Source organism: Takifugu flavidus, chromosome 15 (genome assembly GCF_003711565.1).
Source record: "Takifugu flavidus isolate HTHZ2018 chromosome 15, ASM371156v2, whole genome shotgun sequence".
In the NCBI taxonomy this organism is placed as follows: Eukaryota; Metazoa; Chordata; class Actinopteri; order Tetraodontiformes; family Tetraodontidae; genus Takifugu; species Takifugu flavidus.
In genome coordinates this window covers 762,448-786,326 of record NC_079534.1, presented here as the reverse complement: position 1 = coordinate 786,326, position 23,879 = coordinate 762,448, and the positions used below count along the sequence as shown (strand labels likewise).

Below are 23,879 nucleotides of genomic sequence, written 5' to 3'. Positions count from 1 at the left end.
GATGTAAGAGAATAGAGAGACGATGTTTGAGGCAGGGATTTAAGTATTTAAGCCTCCAATTTTCGCTTATTTATTTATTTATTTATTTATTTATTATTTTTACATAATAAAAATAATGATGATGCTGAACACGGGCCTGGTTAAATAAATGATCATGTTGATAATTGGTCATTCAATCATTGTGGTCTGTCTGCTGTGTCGCCCCAGCTTTCAGGGCTGAAAAAGGAAGAATGCTGTAATTGCAGGTGGGATATCGGTGTGTGTGTGTGTGTGTGTGTGTGTGTGAGGGGGGGGGGATTTACTCAGTGAACACTGAGTAAATCCAATAACAATAGAAGGAAGCACAAAAGTGTGAATTTCAGCCGTCTTTCATTGGGCATTAACCTTTCACCTCCTGCAATTTCTGAATTTCCTTGCTCCTGTTTACCTTTCGACTGCCCTCGTTAGGCCCTCGTTAGGCCCTCGTTAGGTGTGTATTAATTGGCCTTATCGAGGGACAGAATCCTGGTTGCGGTGAGGCTGTGTCTGCGAGGAGAGGTTATCGTTCGGGTTCGCTGCTGAACGGTGGGCTCAAAATGAGAGAGAGAGGCAGAAAGCGTGCACAAAAGTGATTAATTATTAAGGCCTATTAGGGATTGTTTCAGGGAAACGACAAGGCTGTGACAAGGTTTGAAGCATGTGGTTGGTACTGCGTTGGGGTCGGGGGCTGGGGAACGCGTCATGTCTTTTAAAATTCTTCATAAAGATAGAAGTGGAAATATAGGTGTGTGTGTGTTGGCTTGGGTGTGTGTGTTTGGAATTTAAAGTCAAAAGAGGGGTCTGCACACCCCTTTTGTAAAATAGGTGTGAATCACTTGAAGAAAACCATGAAAGAGTACTTCTAATACCTTTGTAAGCTGGTCAGAAGTCATTCACATTGTTGGAGGTGGTCCTGGGGGGAGGGGGGGGGGTCCCCGGGCCGCCGTGCTGTTGCCAGAGCGACTGTTGCATCACCAAACAGGGACCGTCTGATCCTAAATAAAATATCACCTTCAATCTCAGCTGTCTCATCCATCCTCATTTTACAAACACTCAGGTTTTGGCAATATGTTTTACGCGCCCCGCACGGCCCGGATGAATATGTCGGACTGACAGAACACTCAGCAGATGGAGGAACTGCCGCTACGGTTAATGATTCCCGAGGTTACAGGACACTTATAGGGGGAAATTAAATCTGAGGAAGTACGACAGAGACGTGTGTGACGACGGAAAAATGTAAGACACAAAACCTTCAGGTAAAGCTTCACATGTCTGCATGTGCACATCCGCTGCTTTAAATAGGTCCTGGCTGACAGCTGACCTTATCAGCAGAAAGCAGGGCCTAATTTGTGTGATCATAAGACTGGGAAAAACGCACAGCTGCACCAATTGGCCCTCGCTCCCCTTCATCTGCCTGCTCCTCCTCATCCTTTCTCCTCCTTCTGGCGGAATTCAGTAAATCACCTGACCCTGGGGTCAGTGTCATTACCAGCGTGCTCCTCGTGAGCCTGATTGTCATGAGCTTTATCTCAGAGGGTGGGAAGAAAACCCTGGTTGCCTGTCAGAGCGTTCCCACAATCCCTGTCTTTGTCTTTGCCGCTCGGGCCGGAAGAATCTGGAAAACCTGACCCTGCATCTAAAAGAACCAAAACATTGACTTCATCGTTCCCATGAGCGTCGAGCGGCAAAATAGCAATTTAAGCCCCCAAGCCTCCTGCAAGAATCGCTTTTATTAAAGTGTCCGACGCTCGATATCGATCTCCGCCCTTCTGCGTTTGTGTGAAGTGTGCGCGGAGTCGGAGGCAGACGGGAGAGAGAAAGGAGTCTCCTCCTATCGCATCCGCCCGTCTTTGCCCTCTCCTCCCTCCAGCAGTGTCCCGCCACTCTGACCTGCGACGCCAGCTTGTTCCAGAGCTGACTCTGAGTCACATGACCCACCTCAGCGACCAGGACGGGCCGTGGGCACCCCCTCGCACAGATCGGCCTTAACCTGCCGTTGGCCGAAATGTCAGCTCCTCCGACAGCTGCTAACAGTCAGCCGGAGCACGACCGGCCTCCTGTCCTCCTCGGTCCACCTCCCCCAGCCTCTCTCAGCTCCTCTCTTACTCCTCCTGGTTGCATCTCTGTCCAGAATCTGTTTGCGTTTTGTGCGTCGTTGTGTAGCGTGCGCGTTTCTGGCATCTGTTAGCGTTATGTTTGCTGTCTGTGAGTCATTAAGAGCTGCAGACGTGCGTCCTGGTGAACGTGAACTGATGCAGCAGCGCTTATTCCCATATGTGAATAGGGTCCGAGTGTTGTTTAGGGTCAAAAATGGGAAACACTCATCAGAATCAGAGACGGAAAACTTGGCTCAGCTGCGTCTTTAGTGCACGAACACTCAGCTCAGTAGAATAATTACTGCTAATGCTAATGTGTCACTAGCTAAAATGATAGGTCGCAGGACGCGCCCTTTCTTTTATAATGCGACGCGACGTTTGATATTGCAAATTATTAAATTGTTTATTAAAACCACTGCGAGAAATCGTCCATTTCCATGTGAGCTGAGTTACGTTGTGATCATTGTCTTCCCGCAACCATTAGCAGAGTTAATAACAGAGCTGATGGTGATGACGCTGGCGCGTTGAGTCGGCCTCAAGTCCCAGCTGCATCATTGGCTCTTACAGTTTAATATGAAACAGATTTGATATCTGTACATCCTTCCAGCTCTATATCCTTGTAATTTATAGCTGAGTATGTGTGCTCAAGCTATATTTGCTCTGAACTCGGGGCTTCGTCTCACTTTCCCAACGCGAGCGAGAGTTTGTCTTTGCTAACGCTCCCTCTCGAGTCACCTGACAGCGATCCAACATCTGCCGCCCATTAAAGAGCCACTTCCACATGTGTGAGGGATCACGTGGTCAATATTATCTCCAATTTTCTCGTCACTTAGCGTTTTTTTCCCCTTCTCTCCAACCTCAGACGCTCTTTTTATAAACGCCGCTGATTTGAAGGGCGACAGCTGAGGCGTTTGTAGCTACCTGTTTCGTTTGGCTGGAACGGGGCGACTCTGCAGCCGCGTTCGCCTCATTGGAAGCCGACGAGCGTGGACTAATAATAAAACAGAGGTTTCGTGTTCGGTCCCTCTGCAGTGAAATTGCATCTGTTGTATCCAGCGTCTGTTTTTGCTCTTTTATTTGCTTTCCGTCCGCTCTTTCCGCAGCCTTTGAAAGCCATTTTGGAGGTCTTTGTGTTTTCCATGTAGTCATTTTGTCCTCATTATTGTGGACAAAGGAGGAGAAATGAATAGAGAGCCAGTAGAAGAGGCTGGGTCGGCCTCCTGCGGGCCGCAGCCACGTTTGTGAAGCTTTTTCTGAAAATGAATTTTGCTTAATTTCATCAGTGGTGCAGAAAAGTCCACCGATCTGGCGTCCAGTTGACAGGGAAGAGATAGCCAAGGACCCCCCCCCCCCACCAAAATAAAGAAACAGCCCCAGTGTGGTATCTCTCAGGTTCTGCCTTTTAAACCCCCGACAGATGAATAAGAATTAGGACGCCTAATTCTTATTCATCTGTCGGGGGTTTAAAATTGCACGGCTCTGTCAACACTCCCCCCCTCCACCACCACCACCACCATTCCGGAGCACACGCCTACACAAACACCAGAGTGGGAACGATGGCGAGGCCGGAGCGTGATGTCATTTATGGAGCCGGCCTCACTTTTCTAATCCAATCAGGAACTTTGATAACTGATGAAAATTTGAGACAGGAAATCGCTCAGACGGCGGAAGCGTGGCCGTGGATTAGCTCAGGGGAGGGGGCTCCTGGGTGGGTTGATCTCACAGTGTGGGCACAGTGACACACACACGCACACTCACACACACACACACACACATTGGTGACCCAGCAGAGGTCACCCAAGGTGGATCTATGGCTCTTGGGGTCTCTTGTGTTATTTTAATGGCTGCTGTTGCACATGGAGCCCACACCTGACAGCATGACGGAGGGGCTCATTTACCATTCCTGTGGGGGAGGGAAAGATGAAGAAAATATGTGGTGAATCAAGAGCACGGCGGAGTGACGTGGAGCTCGTGTATGACGCCAACACGACAGCCTCATCAGTCACCGATGGCCTTATGAAGCGATCTCCTTCGGGACCCCCGACCTTTTCACATTATGCCAATAGCATGATGAATCCATCGGCCTAAACCTTCAACTCCCAGCGGCCTCCGTATTACCCAAAATAAATATTTGAAATGAGGTTCTCCCCGCTGAATGACCAAAAGACAAAAGCCCCCACTTGTAACCTGGCCTTTAATGGCGGAAAGAAACCCAGCGGCGGCAGCACGGCCACCGCAATCGAAGGTACGGAGCGAAAACTTTGGACTAAATTAGAGGCTGGATAGATGAGAGAGAAAGAGGGTGAAATTAGAAGGTTGTGGGGGGGGGGGGGGGACGAGGTCAGAGAAGCTGCCGAAAAGTTTGTATTTGCAGCAGCAAAAACCTGGGATTCAAATGGGCAGCAGAGAGATTAGGAGCAGCAGGAGTAGATAAGTGCTGAGGAAATGGGGCAGAGGACATGAATATATTGTTACGCCTGTGTGGGTGTGTGTGTGTGTGTGTGTGTGTGGGAGTGAGCAGTGATAGGGGAGCAGGCGGCCCAATACGCCCGGCTAAATGAGGTGTAATGGCAGTAACATGGAGTGACAGCAACTGGGCCAGTGCATTATGGGGTTAACCAAGGCCGGGAGTCAGCGACCTGCCCCCTCCCCAGGGACAAAATGAGCTCTCAATAGGGAGTACACACACACACACACACACACACACACACACACACACACACACACACACACACACACTCAAACACGCACGCGAGACAAAAGCTACAAGACACTTCAGTGCCGATGGACTTTGAATTTATTCATATTCTGCAGTCCCGCTGTAATCGCACTGTGAAATTGTGTCAGTGAATAAGTATTTCGTGTGTTTGCGTGTGGAAGGACTGGAAGGCAAGAAAAAAGAAGAAGAAAAAGAAGAAGAAAAAGAAGAAGACACGCTGCAGTCTCCAGGTGAGAAATTAGAAATATTAGCATATTTATTACAGCAACATGAAAGACAGTAGAATGGCTACACCCTTTACAATAAGCAACGCAGAGGAACCGACTGGCATGGGGACAACTGTGGCAGAGAGAGAGAGAGAGAGAGAGAGAGAGAGAGAGCACACAGAGGGGAGAGAGAGAGACAGAGAGAGAGCAACAGAGGGAGAGAGAGAGAGAGAGCAACAGAGAGAGAGACACAGAGAGACAGAGAGCAACAGAGGGAGAGAGAGAGAGAGAGAGAGAGAGAGAGAGAGCAACAGAGGGAGAGAGAGAGGCTTGCTTGTTAACACTTACATTACAGACCAGGTGGGCCATGGAGGATAAATACTATATTTTTAATTCAGGTTTGTCATCTTTTCCTCTTCCTGTCATTGATGTGCTGATAAAGAAAAGAAAAGCACCACAGCTTCTCTCCTCCCGTGTACATTTTCTCGACTCGACACTCAGGGATGCGATTTACACATGAAAATAATCCAAGCACGTTTTCCAACACGGCAGCCACGTCTTTAATGCGTTTGCAGAATGACATCACAACGTTTGTTAGTTTATTGTGATTTTCTGCACTTTCATTACATTTTTAACTTGAAGGACGTCGCTGGGATGTTACCAAACTAGGGTGTGTGTGAATGTGAGGGTCATAACACTGATAAATACTAATTGCACATATATTTTACTGTAAATATCGCCTCTCTGGGACAATGGAAAACAACAGTTAGCTCAGTAAATAAGGCATCTAAAAGGCCAGCGGTCAAAGGTCGTCCGCTAGGTGGAATCATAGCGTTAGCAGGAGCAGAATGGACTCAAAAGTTCGTGCGTGTCTGACCAAACACAAACAGTGATTCCTAATTTCAACAGTGTTGTTCTCAGTTCTGCTCATCTGGCATCGTATTTGTCGCAGAAAGCGCTCCAATAAAAATGTCTGCAATCTATTCCGGCAGCGTTTGTTCCCCTGACCTCATTTCTAACCACCATCAACAGCTCCTGATGATTTATTAGCGAGTTAGTCTAAATCACCGCCATTTGTTCCTGTCCGCATTCTGCTAGGAAACACTGAGAAACGCGGCACGATTGCAAATGTGCGTGTGAGGCCTGCGTGACACAGCGACTGCTCCGAGCCCCGGGCCCGGAGCCAGGGGTAAGAAACAGAAGATAAAACAGTTACAGTAAAACTTTACTGCTTCTTTACAACATAAAGTCTGAATTATGTTCACAAAAAGCTGCTGGTGCGTCATTTTTTATATGCCGCCACAATATGTTTTGTGTATTTGCCTCATTTCTCAGTCAGTTTCTCTCATTTGAACCCGTCTTAGCCATAAAATCCACTCTGGATCTGAGTTGAGTCTGTTTCACAATTAGCTTAACGAAATAAAGCCTTGAATGTTAGCTTAAATGATGACGAGCAGCTTCCTCTCATTAAGTTAATACCTCAAATTCAATTATTCTAAACTGTGTTTGTCCGTAGGCGCATGGCGAGTTAGCTTGACAGGCTAAAATAACATGCTACAAATGGCACGTTTGAGTTGTATTTGAGGTTCACAAGGGCAGAAAAAACAAAACCTGAAACAATTTTGCTGTATGAAAACAAAGAGCGCACGTAATTGTTGGTATCAGCTTTATGTAGGCCAGCGTAGCAGGAAAGCACATCCATTCCACTCCCTCTAATGCTACGTTACGAACTCCCCGTCCTCTCTCCGTCAAAGCTGAAGCTTCGCGCTGTGCTACATTCCTTTGCTCGGATCAACAAATCCTCCCGGGTGACCTGCCCCTGAACGAGTCCATCAGAAATCTCTTTTTTTCACAATAAAAGTACATCAAGGTCATCGTCAGCGTCGTCATAACAAACATTCTCACACTGGAAATCAACACTGTACATATTTTACACTATGATACAATCATATATACTGTCATAAATGAACCCGGGGTTGTGACCTGTCTGGAGCGGGCTCAGCGGTTCTGACACGTAGCGGCTCCTGTCCTTTTTCCACCTCCTGATAATCTGAAGAGCAGCATTTTGAATCAAACCAAAGGTTGACGCTGTAAACGTTTGTGGCATGACTGAAATGTGAGGATACACGACTTCTGTTCCACTTCCTGCGCGCCAGAAACTATTTTGCAGGGTTTTTTTTACATTTCCACCAAGCCTACAGCTTGGATAAACTCTATTATATACCTATGCCTTGCGTTTGACCATCCGGCTATTGGAGGGGGGACGGGAAGAAGCCACGTTAACGCTAGCCTGTCCTTGGCGATGCCCTCGCTCTGCACGAAAACACCGCAACTTTCTGGAAAACACCGGAGGGCGAAAACTTTCCGGGCTGAAATATTTATGACAACGTCGAGCTGTAGCCACGGGTCACAGGTCTGGAAGAGTCAACATCTGTGCTCATCTGCATCCCCAGCAGATCCTCTCTCGAGCGTTAGCATGCTGGCTAACGCGTTACAATGGAAGTATGCTTGACAGCGGTCACAAGAGGAGCCCTTTTCCTGGGCAAATACACTATGCCTACGTGCACTCCCAACCCTACTGGAGCTCTATATCTCTACCTCCTTCTCTACCTCTAAAGGTCCAGGTTCTTTGTCCCCCTAATCCCAAACATTCATGTAATCCAGAGTCTGGCTTCCTGTACACAGAGAGCTACGGGAGCGGCCGCACATGTACTATAGAGCAATAAAAGCAATAAAAACCTCACCACCGATACAAACATAAGGTCCATCTCTACTGTTGTGGGACACACAGCTTGTATGAACATATATTTACACATTTACACACCTTCTCACTCAGAAACGAACTGTACAGCTGACACACGGTGATAATATTTATGTTCTATTTTTATCCTTTTGCCTTCTTTTGTTAAAAACCTCTTTTTCCTATTTTCTGGGTGTGAAATTGTTCGGGATGCCCCCCGTCTTCCCTTTAATCCATGGCGGCGGCGGCGGCGGTGTCGTCGAGCTCTGAGCGTGGAAGCTGGTGGTGCCCGTCCAGGACGGGGGAGGGAAAAGGTGACGGGGAGGGAGTCGAGCGTCCGCGTTGTCTCCGTCTCAGTGCGTCTTTGAATCAACAACAGCGCCGTTTCAGTCGGGAAAGCGGCGACGGGGGCATCCATGTTGGCTCTGGCAGCTGTGTTTATGGGTTATACTCGCACATGGGTCCCCTGGGACTGAAGGTTCTGCACGCTGGACAGGATCTTCTTCTGGTGGCCGGCCAGGGTCACACCCATCTTAGCCAGTTCACTAGACGATAGAATCATAAGTAAAGGTGTGGAATGAATCCTTTATTCTCCAACACTGGGGGGGGGTTCTGCTCTACCTGATGCTGATGTAGAGGATGGACTCCAGGCTGACGTATCCGGAGCTGGAGAAGTTCTCCTTGTACTGACCCATCTTGATGGCCTCCAGCCACTCGTCCACCGAGTTCACGCTGACGTCTGCTGCAGCCGCGTCCTCCCGGCTGGAACACGGAGAACAGTCGTTTAGGGTGAAACGTTTACGTTAGCGTGATTAACGGCGCCTCGCTTCGCTGCCCACACATCACCGAAGCTGTGATTTATTTCCGTGTTTCCTTTTATAAATTGTTAAAAAAAAGTGTCATCCAATGCTGTATTTTATACTCCAACCTGCCCTCCAACATGAGGCCGTTACAGCCGTCGGGCTGTAAATTGCTCTGATCGACACCCAAATGGCACGAGTGTTTAATCGGATAACAATAATCTACAGAGACAGGATGTGGAGTCGATTAAAAACTATGGAAACGCCAACCTTCAACCTTATCTCTGACAGTCGCTTTGCTAAGAAACCATAAATGAAATTTTTCTGAGCAACCACGGAGATCTCAAGGGCGATTAAGTGATTAAATCTACACACACACACACACACATGCTAACTGTTCCGCATCTCAAAGCTCCGCCCACTGACCAGGCTGAGCTGTTGGCCAGCTCTCGGAGGCTGGCCGGGTTCCTGATGAGCTTGTCCAGGATGGTGACAATCTGTCCAAACTTGGGCCTGTCGCTGCGTCCCTTCTCCCAGCAGTCCAGCATGAGCTGGTGCAGCACCACGGGACAGTCCATGGGAGCGGGGAGACGGTAGCCCTCTTCGATGGCTTTGATCACCTGCGGGGGAGGGAGGAGGGGTTTTAGTATCGCGCCTCTCAGCTGGAATTTGGGGGGAAATTTCTCTGCGGCTCACATCTTGGTTGGACATCTCCCAGTAGGGCCGCTCCCCGTAGGAGATCACCTCCCACATGACGATGCCGTAGCTCCACACGTCGCTGGCTGAGGTGAACTTCCTGTAGGCGATGGCCTCCGGAGCCGTCCACCTGATGGGAATCTTCCCCCCCTGGAGACGCAACACACAACAGTCAGCACAGGCTGGAAGACGTCGCTCTGAGAGAAGACGTTTGAAGGTCATCTTGATTCCCGGCTCGTATGGAAGCGGTTAAACTCGCAACGTTCGCCAAAAAAGGACTTTGAGAGCAGAACGGGAAATTTGCAGAGCAACAGGAAACAGTTGTGAAACATCCGAACAACATGTGGTTCCTTTAACCCCAGCGCGTTCCCAAACTCTCCATTCCGTTTTGTCTTTACAGCTCCTGTCTTTGATGCTTTGGTGTTCACACGCAGATCAAAGGTTCCCATAAGTCTACAGCGAAACACACACGCGCACACACAAACGAGCTGTACGGAGAGGAGCTGGTTCGGCTTTTTATCATTCTGCAGCTGCCTCCACACCACTGAGCCCCCCCCACCCCCACCCCCACCCCCCAACAATGTCAAAGTCAAACAAAAGACAAAGTTTCCAAGCCATTCGGAGCTGTACTGTAGTGCTCCATCACGCCTCGTCCACCTCAGCCTCTCCCTCTATTCTCCTCCCCACCTTCATCCGCTCAAGGCTGTGCCTCCCCCATCTCTCTTACAGACCCCTCCCCCCCCCTCCCCACACACACACACTGACGTGCCTGCAGCTCTCCGTCTAGGTCTCCTGACATCACTGGAAGTGTGTGTGTGTGATTGCAACAGAGCAGTCAGCAGCCGATACACTCCTCCCAGGGCGATGCTAATGCTATATTAAAAATAACATCCCAGACGTTTCCTATGAATATGAATAATGCCGTCTCCTCGCGGGCATTTTAGATGAGTCGGTCCGCAGCGGCTTTAACTCACTGATGTCTAAGTTTCTTCATTCTCTCTCTGATCCATGAGAGGATGATGATGTTACTAGAGAAACTGTTTGATACCACAAAAGGGGAAGAGGAGTGGGTCCAAGACTTTAGCTTGAAGCTAGATTAGCATGTTAATGACCTTGATTTTGGAAAATGGTTGGGTTATTTTGATTTTTCGTGCCCACGTGGACCATAATTAGGAGTTAATGGTTCAAAGGAGCAGAGAGACGGAGGGTCTTACTCTCGTGGTGTAGGCCGCCTCTGGGTCGTCCTCCAGGACCCGGCTCAGGCCAAAGTCGGACACCTTGCACACCAGGTTGCTGTTGACCAGGATGTTGCGCGCCGCCAGGTCTCTGTGCACGTAGCTCATGTCTGAGAGGTACTTCATACCCGAGGCGATGCCGCGCAGCATGCCCACCAGCTGGATCACCGTGAACTGGCCATCGTGTTTCTGGGAGGGCGGGAGAAAAGATAAAGCATAAATCTCCAACGTCTGGATCTGGCCGTGATAACAAACTTCCCTCCCTGACACCCTTTAAGCCTGTCCGTGCACCCGGTCCGAACCGGAGCTCTTGTTTGAGCTGGCAGAGAGCGCCGTCCTTTGATAGATGGCGGTCTGGCTCACCTTCCACTGGCAATTATCTCAGCCCCGAGCCGACGGCCTCCGTTAAAGAGCCACCCGTGTTATCAGTCACCCTCTCCACTCTCCATCATCTCTTCCCCTCTCCCTCTTCATCCTTCTCCATCCATCTTTGTCCCTCCCTGCCTCTGTCCCAAAGATAGAAAGGATTCTCAGCTTCAGACTCCATCTATCCGTCTTCTGTCCTCTTCCTAACCCCCTCCCCCATCCCCCCTCCCTTTCTCCCTTTCTCTGCTGTTGTAGAGTACGTTAATTAGCCGCTAGTTGCGCGAGACGCTGATTGATCGGACTGTCTAACAAACCTGCGGACTTCCTCTATCAATCTACCCACCACACTATAGTGCCAGGAAGGTGGGCGGGGGGCAAAGGAGGGGGGGTGACCATGGAGACAAACACAGGGCAGAGAGGTCAGACAGGAAGAGACTGAGAATTGCTGGAGGGGACGAAAAATGCTAACAAGGGATTGAAAAAAAAATCCCCCCCTCCTTTTTTTTGCGGTGATTTCTGAGGGACGGCAGCTTAATAAAGGAGCGTCCTAATTAAAGACACATATGGATGCCAGCAGCACGGCTGAGCTGTAAAAGCCATTTGGTGATTATAGCGCGCCACAGCCTCTCTCTTTACGACCCCCGTTACAGGACGACCCCGGGTCCGCTGAACACGGACCTGTTCGGGAGTCAGAATCTGGACGTGGAATGCCTCATTTCAAATCAGTACGGTGCCATTCTGTTCAGCCCACACTTTTTTATCCTGTCAAAAATCCAGCTATGCAACGTCTCGGGATGTGTGTTGCAGGAAAAGGAGTTGTATAGTTCACCATCCATTTATCAAAGTGTATAACTGTCAGCTGCAGCCGATGCAATTTAATATATATCGATGCTATAATTGATTTTATCAGGGAAGCTTGGGAAATACGCGCTAAATTTAAATGCACATATATCATTGCTTGTAATTGGTGCCACTGGATGGTGTAAAAAGCCTTTTTAAACAGCAGCCAGTGCAACAATAGATGGAGCTATTGGGCATTCGCCGCTAACACTGGTTAGCGAGATGCTAACTGGCCGTGCAGCCTCGTCCTTGCTGCCGCGCCGTGACTCACCTTGAGGAAGGTGTCCAGAGAGCCGTTCTCCATGAACTCTGTTATGATCATCACAGGTTTACCTGGCGGGGGCACACAAACAAGGCGGCCATTAGCAGGGCAGAGAAAAGAGGAAGAAAAAGAGCGAGGAAGGCGGAGGAGAGGCGGCGTCCGCAGCTGCCGCCGGCCCTCCTCTTCCACTGTCTCTCCGGGGGATAACTTGGCATGTCGTCATCAGTCACAGTGACAGCTTCTAATCAGCCCTCTCCATAAACGCCAGGAGATAATTAGAACGGACCGATCCGCCGAAATACGCCCGTTTGTGCAGGCGTGCACGTGTGCGCGGGAAGGGGGGGGGGGGCTCTGGAGATCTCATGAATACTAATCAGCCTCGGGGGAAAAGGAGTTTGCGGCGGGATGGCTGCGCACCTGCACCTGCGCGAGCGTGTTTTCTGATGAAGGGGTGGTTGACTGACAGGCCTCGTGCACTATGATCGCCTGCACAGCATCTGCTGAGGCTTACAAATGATTAACAAAGTACCCCCATTGCCCCCAAACACCCCCCTCACACACACACACACACATACAGCACTTTTAGAGGCTTCTCCCAAGGTGCCACCTCTTCCAGGCTAGCTGTCCACGTGTGTGTGCGACTGAGCGCGCGCGCGTGTGTGTGTGTGTTTGTGTGGCTTGTAAACACAGAGACTATGTCAGCGGTGATGAATAGGTCACATTTCCCCAATCAGACCTCAGAGAAGCTGGGAAGAGAACCTCAGGGAGGGATAAAGACAGCACGAGAGGGCAGGGGAGCTGAAGGAGAGGATTGTCAGGATGAAAAATGGCAAAACCGGATGACACAATGTCTTGGGCGCTTCCAGCACTCCTTTGTACTCGTTCTGTTATCTTTGTGTATTCTTTGGATTAGAAAATCCCAACCGAGTCTCTACAGATGAAGCATGAAACATATAGGCCAATAATCAGTTAAGGAACAGACTGACTAGAGGGCATCGACGGGGTCGGGGCGGCGGCCCCGCACTTGGTTCTGCTAGCTTGATGTTGAAAGAAACGGCTGATTTATGATGGCTGGACTTAATCAGTTAATTAAGCAGGGGTGTGTCTGGGGCGTTACACACTGTCAGCCCCCATCCCCTTTAAAAATCAGGAATGTTGGATGCTCAGCATTTATCACTATCAGCAATCCAAAGTCTCAGACAGGAATGGAGACGCCGAACTGTTCAAACAGGAAGTCAATCTTCACATTTTTTTAAAAAAAGCCTGTTTTTAATCTACAAGTGTATCAATTTGATGTCTGAATGAGGTGAAATCCAGACCTCTTTAGCATCAGCAGCACAACAGGACGAGCAAACATGGCCGATATTAGCTAAAGACGGACGCCAGGAATGTTGGACAGCGAGGTTAAGGAAGCTGGCTGAGGAAGGATGAAGAGTAGAGGCAGAAGAGGAAAAGAGAAGAGAAGAACAAGAGCAAGAAAGGACAAAAGCTTGTCAGGGGGAGGCAGGAACAACGGCACTAAGCCCAACACTGAGATTGTAGCTAAAGACAGCAATACATCACCTTAAATGAATTCACTATCTCACCGCAGCAAACACACACACACACACACACACACGCACACACACACAGGCACATCAGGATGCAGGCAGACCGAGTCTCCTGGTCTCTGGCGGTGGTGTCGGCTTTGACAGTAACATTAGTCTCAGGGATAAAAGTGAAAGAGAATTGGATTTTCTTCTGCTGGGGGTGAGGACTGCTGCTCGCATTTATCTCCACACGAGGCCTGCATGTGTGTGCGTGTGTGTGTGTGTGCGTGTGTGTGGGAGAGAGCTGTTTCGGGGCAGGGTGAGGAGGGCTGGCGCAGTGATGACCGCCTGATTCCAGCGATGATCAGAGGTGTGTGGTCCGCTCGGTGCCACTGATAAAACAGCAGAGGCTACTGATCTTTAATGGGAGACACTTTGCTACCCACGAGTGTGACCGTAGGTGTGTGTGTGCGTGTGTGTGTGTGTGTGTGTTTGGGGGGGGTGGGTCTGCGTGGACATGTGACAAATTATTACACCAGAGGCTAAAAATTCCCCATTAAAAACCAGTCGGCTGTTTAAAAAAGGCGGCTTTAATGCTGTGTTCTGCATTCACGTGCATTACGTGCACGAACGTTGCAATAAACCCAATAACATGTTGAGTGCAAGGACACACCCAAAAACCCCAAACCCAAAAACAACTGGGGGACCAGGCAAAATGTCCCTGTTGGCAGAAATCACACACACACACACACACACACACACACACACACACACACACAAACACACACACAGATAGCTATCAATTTTCATCATGTGGACACCTGCCATACAGAATTATGCCTGCATCTCTGACAGGATAAACACCCCCAACACCCCCCCCCCCCCCACACACACACACACACCGATGCATCATCTCACCCCGTCTCTTTTACAGTTACCCTCATGAACACACTCGCAGCCTCTCGACTTTCACTCGCACTCTCCGCTGTCGCGTTCCCTCCACACTTCAGACACAAACGTGCGCCTCCTTTCAGAGACGAGCACCCACGGCTTCCTGCTGAAAGGAGCTAATTAATCTAATCAACTGCACGTTTCCTTTCATTTGAATTTAGGGCCTTTCATCACATTTAGGAGTAAAACTGCCATCTTAGAGTGTTTGGGACTATTTCAGTGTGTGTAAAACTGTTTTCTCTCTTTTCCTCCTCAATGCTGAGGTGCACGTGTGTGTGTGTGTGCGTGTGGATATGACAGCGACAACATGCTGTACATATATATATATTAAAGTGGGTAATTTGGCCCCTGACAGGGTTGCTTAGTCTCAGTGTGTCAGTGTGGATATGAAGAGGAGATATTTGGGCTCTGTGAGCCACTTTACCGCCTTATCAAACGAGTCGGTGCGAAGCTACGAGCGAATGTTCTGCGCTGATTAATGCTAAGCGGCCAAACTAGCTGACGCGCTGCTTTTAACGCGGAGCAGATCTCCGCTCGCCGCAGCTGGAGCGGGAGGACAGGAACTCAATAACCTTATCTCCGCCCGTCTCTGCTTTAGCATCTCCTCTCATTTCCTCGCGCCACTCCCCTCGCCGTCGCTCCCCTCTTTCGCCAATTTGAACCCCTTCCATCGCCCTAATTTGTCCTCACACCTCGTTTCCCGGTTGTTGACCCCCGCCGCCCCACCCTTCACCTTTTCAGCGCTCGTCTCCTTGGCCCGATCTGATGACCGGCGCCCATATTGAAAACAGGAGTCATTTTAAATCCCCTGGCAGGAAGTAGCGGAGAAGAGGAGAAGCTTCTCTGAACATTGAGGAATAATCGCTAGTTTCTGCGAACAGAAGCTGGGAAAGTTGTGCCAGTTTTGTCTGTCTGCGGCGGCAACGTGGGCAGAGGAGACGGGGGCGCGGTAATTGAGGGTTTTCCAAATGAGCCGATTGTTGCTGCGATTACAGAACACATAAAAGGACGGATGGATAAAATGAGAGACGGGGGGAGATGAAGGGGAGATAAGATGATGGCAGGAGTGTGGGAGGGGGAGGTAGGAGGGGCAGAGTGAAGAGCCAGATAGAGAAAAGAGCGATCCATCCTGTTTTGTTCCCCCTTTTTCCGCGTGTGGCGCCCTGATTAGCATGACAATAGCAACAATCAGGTGACAGACAGCGGAGTAGGTTATTAGAGTGGCAGACAGCAGGGGAGGCTTAAACCACACACACACACACACACACACACACACACACACACACACACACACACACACACACACATCTGTCTGAAACAGCTAAAAATAAGAGGGATTTCATTTACTTCTGGCATTTGTCAAAGATCTAGCTAGCACCTTATTATATTGTTGAATGTATGTATGGAACTCTTCAGGCCTTCAGTTTTAACTGCTAAAACTATAAAAGCCACAAATGTTCAGGGTGTAATTATTGACTCATTCCCACCACAGCTGCCAGTTCTACCGCCTGTTCTCCTGCCTGTTCTCCTGCACAGACCTACTTCAGAAACAGCACGACAACAGTAGTTACTCCAGCACCAGTAGCATTAGCTTCTCCTGCTCGGTGCACCTGAGTCCAGAACGGTCAGGGTCAGCCTGCCTGATCACACTGGTCGTGTGTAGCAGCTGGTGCACGAGGACAGGAGGAGGAAAGAAAAGAAGAAGCCCTGAGGAGTTATTGACCCGCCTCAACTCTCACCCCTCTGCTCGCCCCAGCGGCTGTGACCTGTGAAATTAGCGCATCGCTAGTGAGATTTGTTTCTGAGGAGCTCTATCAGCTTCTCAATGTAGCGTGGAGACAGGTGAGGAGGGCGCCGTGATAGCAGGCGCTCATTACACGCGTGCACGCCGCGGCGTGGAGCCTCACCAAGAAAAGAACCTCCTAATTATGTTTAAGTAAGCCGCTCCTAATCGCTGTTGCGCTCTTGTCACTGATTTGATTCCACAGACGATTCAGGTTTTTTTCCCCCCCTTTTCACACCTCTGATAAAAGGAAGCGCGTTGCTCGCGCGCACGTTACCAGCCAGAAACATCCTTTTAGTCGCCGATGATCTCCTGCCACTCCAGCAGGTTTTGAGAGCCAAAGGTCGCGTCAGCGTCCGAGCAGATGCAGACGAGAGGAAAAGAAAATGACGTAACCGCGTCTCTTTCTTAATATGCGGGCTGCTAAATATTCATGGGGCTAAAAAATACAGCCAATTAGCTCCATGAATTATTGATACTCGCCATAAAAGCGTATGCATATGCATTTCTTCTTCTATCGCGCCTCTGAACGTGCGAAGGACGGGAGATTGTTTGAAGATCGAGGGCGGAGGAACTGCAGCGAAGCCGAGGGGGCGGCGACCGTCTCCCTCTCCTACTGATCATCTGTCGGTCGGAAACAAAGTAAAAGTGCTCGGACTGAACGTACAGTAGGGGGAAGAGAGATGGGGGGGCAGTGTTATCAGAAGAGAGGGATGAGAGAGAGAGAGAGAGAGGGAGAGAGAGAGAGGGAGAGAGAGGGAACAGAGTGTGAGCGCCACAACGCCTGGGCGATAGCAAACACGCCATCTTGTTAAACCAGACGGGCATTTTTTTACGCAACACGGCCACGCAACTGAATCATGGGAAGCTGCACACAAGGCGCCGGTGTCATCAGCGGGTTGCCATGGACGCGGGGCTCGTATCTGATCCCGGGGGGCAGCGGGCGAAGGCGTGCGACAGCAGGACGTGAAGAAGAAGAAGAAGAAGAAGAACACAGCAAAAAAACTCACATCTGGTGACCACGCCCTCCAGCCTGATGATGTTGGGATGGTCGAACTGCCCCATGATGGACGCCTCGGACAGGAAGTCCCGCCTCTGCTTGTCAGAGTAGCCCGCCTTCAGACTCTTGATGGCCACATAGATCTCCCTCTTGCCCTGAACGCGCAGCCGACCGCTGCAAACCTCCCCGAACTCTCCTACACACAGTCGGACAAACAATATCAGACCAAACTGCTTCATTTTGCTTCCCAAAGGGGCTCGGCGCCCGTCTCACCGGCGCCGATGACTCTCTCTATCCGAATGTTGGCCGCATCGATCTCTTTGGCGAAGTCCCGGACGGCCTGGTTGGGGTCCTCGTACGTGTGGGGGTGAATGTAGGTCCTGCTGCCAGGGAGCTTGACTGGAAAAGGGAAGAAGCGTTCAGGGTGTCGTCTTCGGACGCGGGTGCGCGGCCAAATGATTACATCATCAAACGGGCGCCAACAGTCTCGGGGTGACTCATTTTAACAGGAACCATCGAGGAGAAACCAGCGATTTTGCACAAGAGGGTGCGAAACAACGTGTTACAGTCGGCTTGCATTGAAGACGCACGTCAATCAAGCCCCCTGTCGGAGACAGAGTGTGTGTGCTGCCGTGTGTGTGTGTGTGTGTGTTTTTACCTCGGCCGTGCTGGAACTGCATCTTCTCCTCGTCGGGGTCCTGCTTGGCCTTGATGTATCCACAGTGCCTGATGGGGGGAAACCAGCCCGGTTAGAGCCTTTTGTGTGCTTCAGACACGCTCGGCCTGTCGTGGATGTCGCGGAGCGGCGTGCACGGCCGTGCGCGGCCCTGTGATATATTAAAGCTGTGATATATTTGCAGGTTAATCTGATTGTGCAGCGTTCACTGCCAGTAGCAACAGGGTTGATGAGCAGATCTTTCCTTTTGTCTCTGCACATCCGCTCTGCTGCACGAGACCAGCCTGAAGGGGAAACGTGTTTATATTCCAGCTTCTCTCTGCCTCTACCTGTCAATTCCACCCTTTCCTTTATGCTGTCGCGCCTGGGGTGGGCATGCGTCGGTGTGTGTGTGTGTGTGTGTAGGAAGGTGTGTGTAACAGACACCCCTGTGGAGGCAGATTCGTGCATCCGTCTCGAGCTTTCTTAATGCACTTCCTTCAGCAGCATGCTGGCTTACACATCTACACATTGCTGCCCCACACACACACAAAAGTGCACACACACACACACACACACACACACCCCGCTGTGCTGTTTGGTTTACTGATCAAGACAAATATTGACAAATTGATCAACTCCGCCTCTGGTGTCCAGCTGTGAGGAGGAGTTAAACTTATTATATGTCACAGGGGCGTGTGTGTGTGTGTGTGTGTGTGTGTGTTGCGATGCTTTTGGGGGGTTGTGCAATTGCATCAGCATATTTTTCAGGCGGAGCTTATACGACTAGGAATGAGACAAATATGTGGTCTCCCTGGGCCCAATAAATCTCAGTCATTTGGTGTTTAATCCTTCTGTTGATTTTACACAGCTGAACACATGGAATAACCCAGACATCAATAAAATACCCTGGGAATACAGAACACACACACACACACGGAGGTAGAGAGCTTGTGCTGCTGGCCGGGGATAAAGGGGTAAAGGGGAGGGCGCCTAATGATCTCATGAAAAGGGAGCTGGGCCCCACCTGGTTATCAGCTGGGCTCAAGCCCGTCAAGCACCAGGGGACCACGACCCCCCCAACACACACACACACACACACACGCTGCTGGTGTTTAGAACATATGGGGAACGGGGGACGTGGGTCGCAGCCCTGCTCCGACCGTGACGGAGTGTTTCCGCGCGTGGCCACGCGTGTGTGTCTGATGGGAAATGAACACATTTCCATGGTAATTAGGAAGCGATTCATTTCTCCTCTTAACTTAGAAGTGTCATGAATCATTAGCGCCGCAGTCTTAAACATGGCACGAAAGCTGACAAGGCTTTGGTTTTCGTTTCCCCCCCGACAGCTGTGCCAGTCTGTGTGCACGTGTGTGTCTTTTATTCCATTAAACATGTAATTCTTTATTTTTTTTTTAAGTCAAATTGGACTCGGGAGGACAATGAAGATGCCAAAGATATCCTTTAAGCATTAAACATTCCCTTTTAACAGAGTTAACAAGTGGCACGAACATAAAATCCACATGAGAAAACCAGCAGCCGTCGCGGCGTTATCACACTTTGATACGCGCTGTCCTCATTTGCAGTTTTGTTCGAACCATTAGCTTGTTTGTCAAGCATTCGCTTTCACACAGATTGGACGCATCTGCCACTTTCCTTTGCATAAATATTCCCTTTGACTCAGTGACGAATGAAAAACTTTGATTTCAGCACCGTTCCTCAGTTTGAAACTTCTTCTGGAGCCTGAATCTCGGTCTAGAATGGTTAAAAACCTCGCAAGCTAGTTAGCATAGCAGCGATCTACTCCAAACTTGGTATGGATGTATGCTTTTGTGCCGCCGCAGACACCATGGTTACACTCAACGTTGTCTAGTTGTCTGGCATCGATTTGGATGCTTCGCTTGCAGCATTTACTCTTGAGCTGCAACAAATTTCATTATGACACACGACGGAGCCGCCGGAGGCGCCGCCGCTCCTTTATTCTGCCGCGCCTCTGTGTGAATCCACTATTATATCTGTCACTGTGCCAGTCGTCATTGTTCCACTCAACACGCCGAGCCTGTCGTTCCATACGGTAAACCTTTCCCCCCCACCACCACCCCACGCGCGCGCACACACACCTGCAGCAATTACACAAAAACACACACTTTAATGGACTGTGCTATCGCTATCACTGTGGCGTTCTCACCTTTCTCGCTGGCTCTCTCTGTTCCACTTCAGTGAGGACAACAGGCTATCCCTGCCCTCCAAAGCCACACAATCCACATTTGCATATCAATTTACTTTTTAATATAATACTCTGTCACTCGAGACCCATTTGTCATTCTCCTAGCAGGCTCCCACCTTCCTAGAACTCCATCCATATATTACCGTCACTATGGCCCCTCCCTCGTTTCCCTCTTTATTCCTCTCACTTGCCACTTTTTTTATCTCTCAAGGGTGGAAAAATTCTTTCTTAACTGCTCCTTTAAGTGAAAACATCCCCTTGTTCGATAACATGCGCCCCCCCTCGCAGCATTTACCCATCCCCAGCAGGCCCCGTCCTTTTGTGGCCAGGAAGCGTGGACACCCTGAGCTGTAAAGAAAAGGCAGAGCGAGGCAGAGAGGTGGAAGGAAAGAGAGTGCTGACAGGCAGGAAGGCACAATAGGGGGTCCGAGCCTGCATACCAACTAACAAGCAATCAGATGTAGGGGAAGCTCACGGGGGGTGGAGGAGGCAGCCATGGAGACGTGAAGGTCCAGGGCGCCGGGCTGTGGGGTGTGTTTGATGTGAGCCAGAAGGAGGACTTAACGTCCAGACGCCACATGTCCACTGGGCTCCAAAGCCCCGCCTCCAAATGCAAATGTGCTCCAAATATTAATGTCCCACCTGAGGCCATTAGGATAATGAACCAGTTTAATTGGCCTCCGTCTTCTCCATGAATCATCGCACTTCCACGCGCTTTTATTGGAGGCGTCGTTCGTGCAAACCTGCAAATGTGAGAGTTCTGACGGAGGTTCTCTGCGTGGCGCTTGCTTTAATCACGTCGTTTTCAGCGCTACGTCACCGATTGGGAGTCCAATCCACTCCGAGGAAAAGGATGTGAGTCGGGGGGGGCTCGTACGCGCTACACCGCCACAAATGCTACTTGCTAATCGCTAATTTCAGCCTCTCAAGTCCCCGCAGTAACACAAAAAAACAATGTAAACCACCCAGGAAAGGACCTGCCAGCCAAGCTACAGGAATGGTGACATCACTAGCGCCCCCCACCCCCCCAACAATCCCTGCAGGCTGCCAACTCCAGCTTTTTTTTTTGAGATGCAGCCGGAGTCGCGCGCTGACAGATTTGCCTTGTTTCCCCTCGATAGAGTGATTTGTGTTGGGAGCGTAAACACGCTGTAGATCAGGCCGACCGTACAATCCCCTTAATGGCGTACACAACGCGCCGCGGCGCCAGCGCTACCCCCGGTGCTTTTGCTAATCGGACGCCGTTGATGGACAGCTTCGGTATGGACCCCGGTGCTGGTTTAGCTGGAACCAGGATGGTCATTTTAGGGAGGAGAGCGGTCACAGGTGGAGGTGGAGGAGCTGTGGAGGACCCGAGTGAATCACCTCACGCATGTAGAGCCAGATAATGAACAGAGCCGCGTACGTTAGCACCTGCTCCCGTCTGCTTTATATGACCGGTCACCTTTTATGGGATTAGAGTCCTGGCTGCCGGCCGGGAGACGGGAGCGGAAAATGATCCGCTCTGTGACAAGGCGGAGTCGGAGGGACCCGTACGGTCTTCCTCTCCTTCCTTTTGCACTCGTCCTTCCTCCCTCCTTTCATTTCCTGTCCCTCTGCATTATTTTCACGCCGCTAATCAGAATAACTCAAAAAGCAAAATCATTAAGTCATTAGTCACCCCTCCAGCATGACACAAAGTAATGACACAACTATTCTTTACACACACACACACACACACACACACACACACACACACACACACACCACACACACACACACACAGACCACCGTGTTCTCCCACCACTGCTCACGATGTCGGCGATTCCATTCAATATCAAGCTGCTGAAAGGAAAATAATTAGATGGAGTGAAATCAATGAATTGAATTTACTCGTCTCAGAGTGAAATTAAAGCTCCTTTATAGGAACACCCCTCCCACACACACACACACACACACACCTTTACTGGGCGGGTGCTAATAAAAAATGCTGGTCATAAATATGAACATGTGTAATTAATTAAGTGGTAAAACAGAAAAAAAAAACCCGGGTGACAAAGACTGTTTATGTGTGTGTGCACGTGCGTGTGTGTGTGTGAGTGTGTGATTGTATTTGGCACAGATTCAACAGTGTCCACAGTGTAAAAAGATTAGCTCACCCTCGGCTAATTATTAGAAGGGAAATGATTAGAAGAGGAGTTCCTGGCAATAAATATGTCTGTTTCATTAAAGGCGTGTTTGGGAAGAGCTTCGCTCATTAGGGACAGAGGAAGGGAGCGCAGACACAGTCATGTGACTTGGTTTTTCACATCTGTGGACCGACCAGAGTCTATTTGGCCATAAAGCACCGCGCCGTTTGTAGGACAAATGTATTCAAATGTGCAGTAAAATTGAAATTGCCTGATATTTATGGGACTGCTGCAACATCTGCTCATTTCCATAAAGCCCGTGTGAAACAGCCTCGCACCTGCGGCGGCGGCCTACTGTTCCTGCCACGTTTGCAGGCCACTTTCCAGCCTTTCTGCAGACGCAGCGCCGCGCAGCTACGCAGCGACGCCCTCCAGCTCAGCGGCATTAATTGAAAGCGCCGGCGTCGGAGCAGCACTCGCGAATCCGCCTAATGATATTACGCACATTATCATCACCATCGCAGCCGCGTGCAAACAATCGCCATCCCGGCTGCCAAATTATTATTAGCGTGATTATCAAGAAAAACGGAGCGACACCACCCACAGGCGAAGGAACGCACCGGCGCTAACTCGCCATGTTGGTGATTGTGGTATTTGTGTCTTAGTTAAAAGTTTTTAAAAAAAGCAATTATTTATCTGAGCAAAAGAACCAAACAGAGAACAAGATGATGTAGCTGTTAGCTTTCCAACCGCGCTTCAAATCCAAATGGAAGCGAATGAATATTCCGCTGCTCCGCGCTCGGTTAGCGGCTTTTGTCCCACCTCCACCTCCTAACGGCCTGTTTCCATCATCCTTCCTCTCCTCTTTTGTTCCATTAAGGTTTTAGGAATAACCCCGGGCTGCGCGACAGCTGCGGCTGAGCCGGCGAGGAGGAACGCTGAAGCGACGCCACTCTCTGATCGTAAAACAGGGGGTTGGTCACATGACCTGCTTTGTCAACTGACAAAAAAACACTTTGTTCTCGCAAATTCAGCCTTGTAGCATCTTTGAGATGACACCTTCAAGTTTTCACGCACACTTTTCTTTCAGCCCCAAATCCCTGCTGACCCCCCCCCCCCCCCCCCCCCCCCCACACACACACACACACAAAACAACTGTAACTATTTTAAATCGACTGCTCGATCGAACCTCCTACCTAGAAAAGCATATGGGAACCTGCTACGTAACCGCGACCTGCGGCTATTCAGAAGTTAGCGTAAAGCTGGAGAATCATTAGCTCGCAAGCAAATAGAGGAAGACACACACACACACACACACACACACACACATGCGCACACATGCACAGATGCTGGGAGGCAGAGGCTGCGGTGTGTTTAACAAAGCAGGAGCGAGACGCAGGACTGGATCTTGAATGCATTTTAACCATCTGCTGAAGCCGTAGCTGCGCCAGCCGCTCGCTCGTCCGCCATCGCTCTCACCCGCCAGCCCGCCAAATTCCCCGAAAGCGCCCACTTTACACAAACACTCAAGCAGCTGCGGAGCCTTTACTCGCCGCTGTGATTGATCGGCGTTGTGTGGCGGGTCTGAGGAGCGCCGGCTTGATTTTACTTGTGGTTTTCCAACAATAGCACAACAGTAGAGCAGGAT

At 50.0% G+C, this 23,879-nt stretch overlaps 1 protein-coding gene across 1 annotated transcript in view; it reads right to left on the bottom strand.

Annotated features, from left to right (window-relative positions):
• Positions 1-5,575: 5,575 nt before the first annotated feature.
• Positions 5,576-23,879, bottom strand: part of epha4b (eph receptor A4b) — a 50,317-nt gene continuing 32,013 nt past the window's right edge. Inside the window, exons 11-19 of the mRNA XM_057056547.1 lie at positions 17,900-17,967; positions 17,515-17,640; positions 17,252-17,437; positions 11,988-12,049; positions 10,490-10,699; positions 9,276-9,425; positions 9,006-9,199; positions 8,401-8,541; positions 5,576-8,324 (exon numbers count right to left, since the gene is read on the bottom strand). Of these exons, the coding sequence (XP_056912527.1) occupies positions 8,225-8,324; positions 8,401-8,541; positions 9,006-9,199; positions 9,276-9,425; positions 10,490-10,699; positions 11,988-12,049; positions 17,252-17,437; positions 17,515-17,640; positions 17,900-17,967 (1,237 nt within the window). The 3' untranslated portion in view covers positions 5,576-8,224. The remainder of the gene's footprint in view (positions 8,325-8,400; positions 8,542-9,005; positions 9,200-9,275; positions 9,426-10,489; positions 10,700-11,987; positions 12,050-17,251; positions 17,438-17,514; positions 17,641-17,899; positions 17,968-23,879) is intronic.